This window comes from Seriola aureovittata, chromosome 11 (assembly GCF_021018895.1).
Source record: "Seriola aureovittata isolate HTS-2021-v1 ecotype China chromosome 11, ASM2101889v1, whole genome shotgun sequence".
Lineage (NCBI taxonomy): Eukaryota > Metazoa > Chordata > Actinopteri > Carangiformes > Carangidae > Seriola > Seriola aureovittata.
In genome coordinates this window covers 28,213,394-28,227,995 of record NC_079374.1, presented here as the reverse complement: position 1 = coordinate 28,227,995, position 14,602 = coordinate 28,213,394, and the positions used below count along the sequence as shown (strand labels likewise).

At 44.4% G+C, this 14,602-nt stretch overlaps 1 protein-coding gene across 1 annotated transcript in view; it reads left to right on the top strand.

The window, feature by feature from the left end:
• The window catches only part of LOC130177688 (contactin-associated protein-like 5), a 218,462-nt gene that overhangs the window by 56,635 nt on the left and 147,225 nt on the right, over positions 1-14,602 (top strand). Inside the window, exon 3 of the mRNA XM_056389607.1 lies at positions 5,227-5,337. Within this exon, the coding sequence (XP_056245582.1) occupies positions 5,227-5,337 (111 nt within the window). The remainder of the gene's footprint in view (positions 1-5,226; positions 5,338-14,602) is intronic.

The window sequence follows — 14,602 nt, the reverse complement described above, 5'->3', positions numbered from 1 at the left end:
CAGTTTATTGTCATAAAGGAACAAAGAAACCAGAAATATTCACATTTAAAAGGTGCAGTGTGTAATATTTGTCAAGGTTTATTAGCAAAATCTGAACATACTACTCATGAATATATTTGTATAACTGTACAATCACTATAAAATAAAATCTGTTTAGTTTTCGTAGCCTTTTAATTATTATTTTATATATACATAAAGCAAGGGACTTGCTTTAGAGAATGTCGCCATCTTGCACCGCCATGTTTGTACGGCAGCCTGAGCGGAAAATCCAGCCAGCCAGACAGCACGTTTCAAGAGTTTCTCATGCATAAATAAACAATAGAATTATTCCATAGATAAATAATAGAATCTAAATGCTAGATGTTACTGTTTTCCCCCCATTTTACACACTGGACCTTTTTAAGAAGCTGAAATCAGAGAATTTGGACTTTTTTTGTTAAAAAACTACACAAACCGATTATTTGATTATCAAAATAGTTGACGATTAATTTAATAATCGATTGTTGTTCGATTAATCTATTAATAAGCTCCATCTGTATTATTAGTTATTATTGGATTACTGTTAATGTTTGACATGATTTTTTTTTGCAGCTTGGATGAACAGAAAGGCATTGCCTTGGGTGCAACCTACAGGAACAAAACGCAGGCGAAAGAGTTCACTCATTACATTGCGGAGGCGGAGAGAAATGAAATCAGGGAGATGCTGAAAAACACCAGATTTCTGTCTATCATGTCTGACGGGTCCACTGATAGCTCGGTGAAAGAGGAGGAGCTGGTATATGTGAGGTGGAGTCACAAGGGCAAGATTGAGAGCAAGTTTGTTGGCATCAAGTCGGTGGAGAAGGCCGATGCAACACACATAACCAGCGCCGTCAGAACCATCATGGAGGGTGTGTGCGAAGAGTGGGAGAGCAAGTTGGTTGCCCTCGCAACAGACGGTGCTGCTGTGATGGTGGGAGCGAAGAGCGGTGTGGTCAGCCAGCTGAAGAGGGACCGGGCTTACATCATTGGTATCCACTGCATGGCACACCGCCAAGAACTCGCCTTCAAGGATGCCATCAAGTCCCATGCCATGTTCCAGAGAGTGGAGGAATTCCTCAGTGGCATCTACACATTCTACCACACCAGTCCACTGAACAGAGCTAACCTGGTGAACAGCTTCCAGGCTCTTGGGCACAAACCACTGGTGCCCACAAGGATCGGCGGGACCCGATGGGTAGGACACATCCTACGTGCCCTGGACCACTTTCTGCGGGCCTTTCAGGGGATTGTCCAACATCTGGAACAGGTAGTGGCATTATTAATATATCAAAAGAAATGTGTGACCCTCGTCGCCTCACGTGATATACTGCTGGACAGGCTAGTCAAGAGTATGACTGACAGGTTCCAGGATGTCAGTGTAGATGTGCTGTGTGCCACCAAGCTCGTCAGCTTTGCCAACTGGCCAGAGTCAGGAGATGCAGCAGCAGGTGTTTTTAAATTAAGTACTACAGCAGAGCACTTAAGTTCAGGGTCATGATGATCATATTTTCTATTTTATTTTGAGAAATAAAATATGCATTATGCTTGTTGTAATGTAGACCTATGTGCACAACTCTTCTAGATTTTGGTGACACTGAAGTGGAGACACTGGTGAACTACTTCAGGCCTGTCCTGGAGACCTCTGGCATCCATGCTGAGAATGTGATGGACCAGTGGACTGTCTTGAAGTCCTTGATGTACCAAGAGCCACAGTTCCTGTCACACCCACACGTGTCCTGGGTCACTGTGAACAGGAGCCATCAGCACTCCTGCCCTGACCTGCTGGCTGTCATCGACCTGGTCCTGTCCCTTCCCGCCTCCACTGCTGACTGTGAAAGGCGTTTTAGCTCCATGAAGATGGTGAAAAGTGATTGGCGGGCCAGCCTTCTGTCTGACACCCTGTCAGATCTTCTGATTGTGCAACTCTGCTCCCCAGATATAAAAGACTTTGATCCCAGCACAGCTGTGAACTCAGTTAGAAGCAGGCGGCCTGACTATATGGATGGTGGTGCGAAGAGGGTGTCTGCTGAAGACAGTGATGATGAGTTCTGATTAGATCATGCACTGATCCACTTTGTTCTGTTCTATTTTTTTTAATTTTCCTCGAATTTTGTTATTATCATTTGACAGGAGGATAACTGGTACTGGCACTGTCCATGTTCGCAAATTCGCAATGTTTTGAATATTCAAAAGATTAAAAATGTATTTTGAATAATATTTTGGTCTCTTTTCTATATATATATCGCTATATAATACTGTTATCGCAATGAAAAGTACTGAAACAGATGTATATGTAACAAAAAGAGGCAATTTATTACTAGTAATTACTTACTTTATTACTTATTTACTTGGCCGGTAGATTTTTTCATCTACCGGTCCCCTTGGCAGGTGAGCCAAAAAGTTAGTTTACAGCCCTGCATATTGGTATCGAAACAGAAATTTGGTATCGTGACAACCCTAGTACACACATCTTATACTATGCCCCTTTCACAGCGCGTCATTTTCTAACAGTGACGTCATGTACAGCCCTGCACTCGCGCCCTTTTTAACTCTATATTAAACACTTAATTATGTCAACAACCTCGTCACACTCGTGCTACGTTAAGTTTAGCTATAGGAGACACTTGTTTTTGTAATTTTCGCACTGTACTGACCTGAAAAACAGATGAAATGTCCGGAGAAATGAAGACATGAACCAAACGTTTCTCTTCCCAAGTTTTCTCTGAGGGGAGGGGGACGCGTCCCTCACCTCAGTGACCCGGGTGCAACATCACCTGAGCATAATTGGTTCCGCTCTTCTATCTTCCCATAAACATACATTTTCTCCTAGCTTTGTCTCCTAACAATTATAAAATTAAGCTATTTTGGGTCTCAAACTCAGTACTTAAATGTTTGTGTTATTACAATTAGCAAAACATTAATTAATATGATAGCATGTAAACAATACTTTCAAAATGCGTACATTAATTCATCACCTATTTTTGAGTGCACCACATACACAGCAAAATTTAATGTTATGATATGAGCGTGGCTGTATTACTGAACTGGTCTATCGGGTACAGGCACAGGGGACCAAAGGGAGATGAAGAGAAACAGACACAGGTTTGGTCTGTATATTAAATTTTATTGTGAATGAGTTGTTTTTGAAAATTTTTGATTATGACTGGATTTTTGCATCTCTGTGTCAGGTCCCGTCAAGTTTAGTTTTTTCCACTTCCTGTTTTATTTTGTTTGGATTCCCTCACTTCCTGTTTGTGTTCTTCTCAGTGTCTTTACTCCCTGTGTGTGTGATTGTTCATTGCCTTCACCTGTGTCTCATTATCCCCTGCTCCTGTGTGTATTTATACCCCTCCTCTCCCAGTGTGTCTTTGTCAGATCGTCTGCGTGTTTTGTCCCAGCGTTCCGGCTCAGTTTCCCTGTGTTTTGATCCCTCGTGTTATTCTGAAGATTCCGATTCCTGGTTCCTGTCTTTTGCCTAACGATTTTGTACTTCTGCCTGGTTTGACTGACTTCCCGTGTACCGACCCCTTTTTGGAATAAAACTGTCTACTGCTAAGCGTCTGCCTCAGCTCTGCTTTTTGGGTCCACTGCCTGTCTGCTCAGTTCGTGACACTCTGTCCGTCAAATTGACAGATGATGAGAAATTCTAACACAACCTCTGATTTATAGAGTTATCTGCATTATTATTCATTGTTTAAAGGACAGGCCCAGCACCGTGGCTACAAGGGCACTTTAGAGACCTGTCTGAACTGGTACCTGGCAACCCTGCAACTGGCATGATAATCTATATTCACAAACTACTGAGGTTCAATACCCAGCTCTACTACAGAATTTGTTTTGAAGTGAAGTGGATCAACATCCAAACAGACTGGTGCCAGTTACCATCCTGCTCCTGAATGCAGCTTTCAGCTCCAACAGACACAACAGAGTGTTGTGGATATTGGATGTCCTCACTGCTCTAATTGTGGCAGACAGGGCTGAGATCACTGGATTCTTAATCTGCTCCTGCATGTTGTGAGTGCTCTAATCTCACAGTGCTGGATTACGCACAGCAAACCCAAACACATACAAGGAAGTCTCCTTCTTTCCTGTTTTTGGGGGTCACTACTCGGGTTAATGGACTGTTGGAGAGAGATTTGAGAATTGAGGCAGCAAGTTATTTGCCACCATTCTCTTGCTTTAAAACTGTTCACATCAGGCTGATGATTTATTTTTAACAAACAATTTTAACTCTCTATTGAACTGTCTATTTCTTTGTTCTTCAGCAGAATGAGTAAAATGCAGTGTAATGGCTTTGGACCACTGAACTCCTTTAGTGCGGTGATCTGTCACACTATGTCCTGTGTCAGGATATGAACTCACACAACTAGAAACATTGTCACAATTAAGTGACATTATCTTATCTGAGGCCTCTCTGTTTTAAACTATGACTGGATGGATGAATATTTAAGGTTAATATGTTGTCTTTCTGAGAATGATCCCTCATATCTTTGTGATCTGTACAGGAATCATTGCATGGTTAGCAAAACTTAACATTTAGACTGGAAACAGGGCCAACAGCTGGTCTGGCTCAGTCCAAAAACTACAAATCTAAAAATACACTGTATTTTTTCAATGTTATTTATTTATTTTCTAATTTAAGGGAAAAAAAGTATTTATCCATCAGCAGATGTCATTTTGCCATTAGTGAGGCCTAACAGGTTTAGAGCAGCTTATGTTAAAACTCATTTGGCAGAAAATAACTCGTAAATGTGGATGTTTGTCCTGTGTGACTGATAGTAGCTTTAATGTCTACTGACAGTAGGTGTGTGAAATAGAAATGTGTTTCACTCCCACTGCTCAAACTGTATTATCGGAAATGTTCTGAAATAATTTGTCTGGTTTCAGATTCAGATGCGCACACATGTCTCAGCTGTCACCCTTTTCTACCTGTTCATTATTTCAGATCTTTCAGTTGAGAAAATACCAAAAATGTAAAAAAAACCTACAAGCACATGAGGAAATCCCTCTAGATCTACAACAAATATGAGTAATATATAACAGCAATGATTTTCCTTCACCAGTTTTCGTACTGAAACATTTCCTCATATTTCACACATTTGATATCAAATCCTGATGTGTTTTATTTACCGAAAATCCAGTGACAAAGTAAAATGTTGCTAATGTCTTATCATTAATGGTTGTTATTTTCCTTTTCTTTTACAGATAACTGCAACAGTCCACTTGTGTCCCCTTTACAACAGTCTTCCTTCCAGAGCTCTTCACAGTCCTCCATCAGTTATGCTGCTCACAACGCCAAGCTCAACAGGAGAGATGGTGGGTAGGATAGATGTGTAGACATGACACAGACATACACCACTCACCTGCTGTATCACAGTGGTCCCTCTACTCAGCTCCAAACATCTCACACACCTTTTTCTGTCTGTTTTGAAGTGTGTCACTCTCTGGCTTTTTTGGCCCCAATCTTGAATCTTTTCCAGTCCAGTCCATTTTGTCCTGTTAGTTCTGTACATCACCACAGCTGCTACAGTACTAATCCAAAACCAATTTCCCGTGACCAGGCTAGCCGAGAGCCTCTTGATCCAGACATGAGCTTCCTAAGGAAGATTTTGAAAAGGAACAACAAGAAGTTTCCATACTGTCAGTGGTTATTAGCTAGAAAGCTTAAAGTTGGAAACCACCATACTGTTGGATGAAAAAACACACAACTGCTGAGAAAGCACTTCAGCAAAAGAACCACAGACATACCCTTCATAATGGTTTCAACCCACTCATCAAGTATGTACATGGTTGTTGCTTTAAAAGACACTGTCTTACTGCTGCTGCATGGAAATCCACTGACAGTTCTGTTGGCAGATAAAGTCCTGAAAAGTGCTCAGCAGGGGTGCCTTAGTGGTTCACCTGGTTAGAGCCTGTACCACATAGGCTTAGTCCCTGCCCTTTGCTGCATGTCATCCCCTCTCTCTCTCCCTGACTTTCCTGTCTCTCACTGTCCCTCTCAGAATAAATAAATGCCAAAAACTATAATTTAAAAAAAGAAAAGTGCTCAGCAACTGCTGTGTCACCTGCAAGCGCGCTCCCTATTTTTATTTGTGTGCCTTTGTGTGGTTAAATGACCCAACAACTTCAAAACAAAAACTCACTACACACTGGAAAAGCCTTAGATCTGAGATTGAACAAAACTGACAACCATGTCAGACCTTACAATACTCCTTTGCTGGATTGTGGACATAGTATACCTGTTTGGGACTCAAGTTTGCAGCCTTAACTCCCTTGCTTGAAAGCATAGTGCTTTGCCGTAACCCACTATGTTTATCTGGGAGGAAAATGATCCATATTACAAAATAAAAACATTTGGGATTGCCAATCATTGGACACTTTTTAAAAAGAGAATGAGATTGTGAGTTTTTGTCTTCCAATAGATCTGGACTCACAAATCAGAACACAATTGTAGAGGTGAAAACACATAAAGTTCTTAATTTGGAAACTAGCAGTTGAGTTGTGGGGGTTTGGTTGGAGATGGCAACAAGAGGAAAAGCAGCTGGTAGACTGATAGCAGATGGCGGTGAGGGGGCAAACTGTTGGTGCTGGTTGAATATGGTGGAGGAGAGCTGACTGGCAGGAAACCACATAGTGTGGCACATGACGAAGATCACACATGACGGTGCAGGAAACGGAACTGCTCACAAGACTCCACTTTACAGGGCAGACAAACAACATTCCAAAACAGGTGAACGGAGAGACTGAGCTGAGCGTGGCAGGCAGTGAGGTAAGAGGGAACTGGGTCTGAAGCACAAGGAGGAAACAGGTTACAAAAAATCCAAAAAGCATGAACGAGGAGACGGGATTTACAGGAGATGGTGGAAGCATGACACCACTTCATTCAAGATAAACACGTCTTCTCACTCGCCCAAGCAAGAAGGGTTGTCTGGTGAGACATCTCACTCATATTATTCAGAGACCTGGGGTTATGTGAATAACCTTAAGTTCTCTTTCCTAATATTCGCTCGATGTCTCACTATGGGGATATGGTAGCTCCCGTATTGCCAGACAAGCTTATCCATCGTCCACCAACCATCAGAGAGGATATTCTGTTCCAATCAGGACTGCAAAACTGCCCGTGCCATGCACCGAGTGGAAACGTCCAGCATATAGAATCGAACAAAAGTGAGTGGCGAGGACCAGCTCGCCGCAGCACAAATGTCCTGAACAGAAACCCCCCTGAACAAGGCCCAGGATGCAGCCATACCCTGAGTCGAGTGCGCAAGCAGGCCTCCGGGAGGCTGCAAACCCTGACCTGAGTAAGCAGAAACAATCGCCTCCACCACCCAGTGGGACAGACGTTGCTTCGTGATAGGCTTCCCCTTATGGGGATCAGCCCAGGAGACAAACAGCTGATCGCTCCTCCTGAAGCTCCCTGTTTTATCCATGTAAGCGCGCACAGCACGAACTGCACATAACACATGCGTTCGCTGCACCCCTGGCGAGGCAGCGAAGGCCGCAAGGTCAATAGGAGAAAATGAGCCAACCAACACAAAAGCCGGATTGGGCTTCAAAATCATCCTCACATCCCCTGGGAAAAGCTGAGTGCATGATGGATGCACTTGAAAGCGCATGAATGTCACTGACTCGTTTAGCCGAGGCCAGGGCCAGCAACAGCACTATTTTGAGGGAAACATGCTTTAGGTCCGCCTTCTCCAGTGGTTCAAAAGGAGGACCCCTGAGCCCTTCCAGAACCAGGGTCCCACGGTGGCACCAGTGGTCTGGACAAGGGGAGAAGCCTGCGAGCTCCCTTCATAAACCAACAAACCAGCAGGTGTTGGCTCACGGTTTGTTTACCAAACCCCACATGGCATGCAGAAATAGCCGCCAAGTACACTTCAACCGGTAACTTTGAGCCGGGACTCTGAGCTTTGAGCAAAATTCTCAGCTTCTAGTTTCTGCATCGTTTCTCGCATCTTCTTGTCATCTGGGTTTCTCTGATTTTCTTCTTCTTCTGGACTGAACGCTGAACTGGCATCTGAGCTGGTTTTGGGGGATACTGACCAACGTGTGAATGAAACGTGTGAATAAATGCGCCAGCCATGGGGGCTGGCGCATGTTTCATGGGCGTCACCCATCTTCCCCTGTGTTGCCACTTGGAAAAGAGGGTAATTTTCCACTGAACTTGGAACTGGAATAATTTAAATCTAGAGACATCCGTCTTCCACCATGACCACAAAACATTAAGTGAAATAACATAGAAAACTACTTGCACTAATAATGGCAGAGAGGAGTAATAGGAGTGTGGATTTCATATTACATCCTTCAAACCTGGAATTAATCATGATACAAGTGGTTAATTGGTCAAACAACAACATAAACATTTCCCAAAGCTAATAGTTTATAAATGTGGATTACACAGCAGTTCTTTGACTGTAATAATAATAATAATATGGACATTCTGGATGTCATGTAGTGTGTGTTACCTCGTGTGAAGGATGCTGACAGTATGGTCACATGAAGGACATTGTCTTAAAATGTCACATATCAAACATTCTATGGGATAGAAGTTTGGGATTAAACTATTGCCAGGATTCACCCTTAGTGTTAATCAGTCCTTTTGTTGTTACTTGTCTTATATAAGAAACAATCAAATATCAGGGAGGAGTTGTTTTGCCGCACTCCTGGCCAGGGGTAATTTCTTCCCCTCATAGTGGGATCTGGTGGTCTCCGTTATGATGACAGGCCCGGGGATGCCCAGCCGGGCAGCAGCGCATTTGCACACGTCGAGCTGGGAAGAGGAGAGGGTGGTGTGCTTCTCCCACTTTCCTCCTGAGAGACGGCGGGGGCCGCAGGCTGCGCAGCCCGGGCCGGGGTGATGAAAAAGAAGGCCAGTTCGGTCTGGGAGCCCCAGCTGACACTGGCCTCCAGTGCCACCGAGGCATCATCCTTCTCCTCCTCACCTACAACATCGTGGCTGTCGGAGGGGAGATAAGGGTCGTGCCCGGAGAGGCTAGCTTGGCGAGCTAGTCGTCTACAGAGGCTCTTGAGCGTAAACACAGAGCAGTGTCGACACAAGCCGGGGACATCAATCGCTAGATGGGCATGTTCCAGCCCTAGGCAGCACGAGCAGACCTGGTGTGGATCCCTGCTCAAAATCTTGTTCCCACAGCGGCAGTGACGGGGCCCAGAATCTCCGTATCTTCTGGTGTGAGGAGTTTTGTCCTCCATCCCTCACGAGCGGGTGCGCAGGGAGGGAAACGAGGAGGTTAGCTGGTGTGCTAATTCCCCAGGAAGCAAACACCGTGGTGGGGTGTCGAGCTTGAGCGTTAGCCTAGCCGGAAGGCAAGGAAACGCAGTACACTCCGCTCTGGTGTGACCGGTGATCAACGAAAATGCCCCGAGCTAACAAGCGCCCGGCGATGGAAGCTAAATAAGATCCGTCTGTGGACAGTTAAGCTAGCCAGCTCAGGACGAGAGATATACTCCAAGTGAGAAGAGGTGTTTGAATGAAGTGGTGATGTCCGCAGGCGGTACTTATGGCAGGTGGGACTATCTGACACGGGCGAACACGTTCACCAGCCAATCAGGATTGGTGTAAGGAGATAAGTGCTTCGGAGGGCTGCAGCGAGGGCGTGCATCCCATAGTGAGACATCTAGCGAATATTATGAAAGAGAACTGTACCTCATCTGTCTCTAATCAACACCTACACAGGTTAGCACCAGGCAATTACAAACACAATCACAAACCTAAAATGCTGTATACACAGATCTAAGAAATTTACTTGTTTAACTTAAAACTCTTAATTGCTCCAACAACCACTCTTTGGGACTGTAACCCTCCCAATCTACCAAATCCTGGAGGCCATAGCCCTGCGGCAGACATCAATAAGCTAGTGGACAGAAAAGGCGGGTTTTTGTTGAGCTGGGGGAGTGGAGTGGGTCAAGTGGGGACACAAAGGACTGGAATGCACAGGTTTTAACTGGGAGACATGGAAAGTGGGATGAATCTTCATGGTATTATTGGGCAGTATAAACTTTACAGCAGATGGGTTGATGGTTTTCTCAATTACAAAAGGGCCAATATAACAGGGAGACAGTTTCTTAGAATCAGTTTTTACAGGAATGTTTCTGTAGGTTAAACAAACTGACTGACCTGGTGCATATTTAGGAGCTGGGGTTTCTTGTTAGTGTCTCATTTGGTAAGTTCCATGGACTGGAGGAGAGCTTAGCGTGTGTCCTTCCAAACCTTTTGACAGTGGCAAAGATGATGCCGGACAGAAGGGACTGATCGCTCTGATTCATGGGATGGAAACAGCGGAAGTTGGTAACCAAGAGAGATTTCAAGTGGGGACGCTCCTGTGACTGAGCTGGTCATAGGAGAATATTCCACCAAAGCCAGGTAGGTGTTCCATGGGGAACGATTGGAGTTAGCCCTCTTGGTCTGTCCATTGGTTTGAGGGTTAAAACTTGGCAGACCTCTCTTTAATCCTGAGATATAAACTGGGGCCCTCTGATTGAAAAATTATCTACAGGTAGGCCATGGAAACGAACACCATTTTGAACAACCAGGTCATCAGTTTATTAGGGAGTTTAGGAAGCGCTACCAGATGTATGGCTTTAGAAAAACGGTCAACTATGGTCAGAATGACTTTTACCTCAGGATGGTGGCAGACCAGTGACAAAATCCAGGGCAATTTGACACCAGGGCTGCCCAGTAACTGGGAGAGGTGGAAGCAGACTGGCTGGGGGTTGATGTGAGGCCTTTCCTTGTGCACAAACTGTACAGGCTGCAACCTAGTCCAGAGTATCTGTGTTTTATGCAGTGTCATGGTGCGGTTGATACCTGGGTAGTAGGCAAACTGGGCTGTGCGACCCCACTGCAGCAACTGTGAGCAGACAGTATCAGGGACAAAAAGGCTGTTGGGTGGACCGTGTCCCGGATCAGGTTGATTTTATTGAGCTTCCCTGACAACTGACTCAATCTGCGGCCACCATGCACTCTGGGGGGGAGAATTGTGTCATGGGAGGTTGGGTCCCTTGGTATAATGCTGGGGGCTTGATGTTTCTTGACCCAGGACAATAGGTGAGGCTGAAATTGATACATCTGAGAAACAGGGCCCAGCGAGCTTGTCTGGAGTTAAGGCGTCTGGCTGACTTGAAACCACAAATGATGGCTATTCGCCTGCCAACAGCTCCCACTATTCCTCCAATGTAAGTTTGACTGCCATCAATTCCCAGTTACTAACATCAAAATCTACTGAGGAGAGATGATGAGAGAAGAAAACACGTGGGTACAACTTCTGATCAGAACCAACATGAAAAAGAACTGCTCCTAACCCAGTGTCGGATGCATCTACTTCCATCACACACTGCATTTGTTGCATAATGGTGGTTCTTGCAATAAGGACCTGAATGACATTGCAGAATTATTGCATACTGGTCTTTGGATGTTAAATCCTCTGTGTTCATTTGTATTAAAATCATCCCTGCCTCTCTCAATTCAACAACCCCATTGTGGATCGTGATTTTGTAATCATGGCTGAATTAGCAATGGTCTCATGTTCTGCCCACACACATTCCTTTATCTTTTTTATTTTGCTCTCTGTGAGAGCAGTCTGAGCTTCAGCATCACAGTCCTGCTGTACCTCATAAAACCTCATGCCATTGGCCTACTCAACAAAGTTATCTGCTGCTCTCTTTACACACTCATCCGGGCACACTTCCTGAGCTTATCTGTCTTGGACCTTGCTTCAGATGGCAGGGTTTAAGACTTTGCACAGCTTCCAAATACTCTCCTTAAGGCCTAGTCTTTGCCGCACCAGTGGATTTCACCAACTACATCAAGCCGTCTGTGCCTCCAGTCGTCACTGGTTTCCTCCCAAAGCTTCATGTGTTTGTAGGAATCTTGTACAAACACTGCATGTCATTTAGTGATGAAGAAAGTATTCACTCCTGTGGTATCATTTAGCATGAGATTAAGTGTATTCTGTAGTGAAGCCCACATTCACAAATATATACATCAGTTACACATTCCCTGACATGCCTCCTCTGTCTGACCTGGTCTCATTGATATCATGGTTGCCATTTTCATCCTGTTCATCCTGCCCCACCCAAATGTATTGCACCTCTGTTAAATCACCCTTGCCTCCCTGGTGCCTATTTAGTCTCTGTGCTCCCTTTTGTCTGGGTCAGTTCATCTGTTTAAGTCCCCAGTGTTACCTGTTGAAGTTCCTTGTGTTACCTGTTCGAGTCCCCTGTGCTTCTACTTCTATTTAACTCCCCAGTGTTACTTTGTGCTTCAACTTGCTGTTTAAGTCCTTTTGGTTCTGGTTCCTGTTGAAATCCCCTGTGTTCCTCGTGCCTCTGCTTCTGTTCTTGTCCCCTGTGTTACCCTCCATGTTGGATTTTTAGTTCTGTAAGTAAGTCACTTTTTGTTGATTTAAACATTTTTGCACTCACTCCCTTGTGTTGGCTGCAATTGGGTCCAGCCCTACCTTAAACTGTGACAGTTGAACTGACATTGGTGACGTTGTTGAACTGACCTTTCTTTCTGGGTCTTGCTTCTCACTTGTTCCTGTACTTTGTAATGGGCATTTTCCAGGCCTTCATGCCTCCTTTTTGACAAATACACTGTCAGTGACTGAAGGTTTTGTGAATGCACACCATACTGAGCAGAGCAAGGAGTGAGTTACTTTGCTGTATGTCAGCCATTTTCTGTTTGTGTCATCTGTACAGTGGAATACATTGGGAATGACTCTGACTGGTTTGTTTTGGGTTTTCCTGAAAAGAATGGCACTTTTTCTGAGTTGTAAAATCTTTCTTCGTAACATACAGCCTTCAGAACCCTTGACCTTGTTACGGGCCAGGTAGGTGGACTCAATAGGCAGAGACAGGAGGCAGATGGCGGTTACAAGGAGTTTTATTGCAAGGGAAGGAGCGGGCAGATGAAGGGACAGATGATGGGGCGGATGATGGCTGGAGGAGTGTGGCAGGCAGGTGAGCTGAGCCGGGCAGGGGATCTGGAAGCTGGAGGCCAGGTGGGAGTACAGGTGATCCTGGGCAGATGAGAAACAGGTTAGAATGGGTCTTACGGCAGACTAAATGGAAGCAACTAGGATACGTTTTCCAGGAGCTGGAGAAGGAACTAACTCTGTAGCTGAGTCTACAATCCAGCGCTGACTGACTGACGCAGGGAGCTTAAGTAGGCTGAGGCAGCAGACAGCAATCAGCGACACCAGGGCGCTCCAGCACAGCCGACCAGCATCAGCAATTAGCAACCTGCACAGAGAGAGGGAAAGGACTAGGAGGCAGAGGGCATGACAGACCTGTCACCTAGATGTCAAAAACAATGTTAAATGTGGTCATTTGTGCCATTTTAGGTCTATGTCCAGCTCATATACTAAAGGTGTGCTACAAAAACCTCATCGTAGATGTAAAGTGGAAGGGGTAGCAGTACAAACCAATTGCAGCACACAGACAAACTGGCTCAGAATTCAAAGGGCTTTATTGCCAAATGTAGTAAACACACCGCAGAGCAGGTCAGAAAGTAAAGTTCAGTTCAACGCAACAGTACTGTTCGGGGGAAGGGTAGAGACATATACTCCCCTCCAAAAGTATTGGAACAGTGAGGCCAATTCCTTTACTTTTGCTGTAGACTGAAAACATTTGGGTTTGACATCAATTTGATAAAAATTACAGAGACGAGCCTCAAAAATTCTGGGACAAAGTTTTATGGACTGATGAGACAAAGATGAACCTTTACCAAAGTGATGGAAAGGCTAAAGTTTGGAGAAAGAAATGATCTGTTCATGATCCCAAACATACAAGCTCATCTGTGAAACACGGTGGAGGTGATGTCATGGCTTGGGCTTGCATGGCTTCTTCTGGGATGGGCTCATTAATCTTCATTGATGATGTAACACATGATGGCAACATTAACTCAGAAGTCTACAGAAACATTTTGCCTGCCAATTTAAAGAAAGATGCAACCAAACTGATTGGGAGATCCTTCATCATGCAGCAAGATAATGACCCAAAACACACTGCAAAAACAACAAAGGAGTTCATCAGGGGCAAGAAGTGGAAGGTTTTAGACTGGCCAAGTCAATCTCCAGACAATCTCCAGACTTAAACCCCCAAAAGACCATTTTACCTGCTAAAGAGGAGACTGAAGGGAGTAACCCCCCCAAAACAAACAACATCTGAAAGAGGCTGCTGTGAAAGTCTGGAAAAGCATCACAAAAGAAGAATGCAAAAGTTTGGTGATGTCAGTGGGTCAGAAGCGTGATGCAGTTATTGCAAGCAAAGGATTTGTAACTAAATATTAAGTGTTATTCACTTAAATCTATTTTAAGTCTATCTGTTCCAATACTTTGCTCACCTAAAAATTTGGTGTTCTGTTACAAATAATGCTATCGTCTAAGTTGTGTATCTGATCCAGATGTAAATACCTGGAAATAAAAGCTGAAATGTTGATCTCTTGTCTCATATTCATCTTTTGATGTCAAACCCAAATGTTTTCAGTCTACAGCAAAAGTAAAGGAATTGGCCTCACTGTTCCAATACTTTTGGAGGGGAGTGGAGTCAGGGACAGATT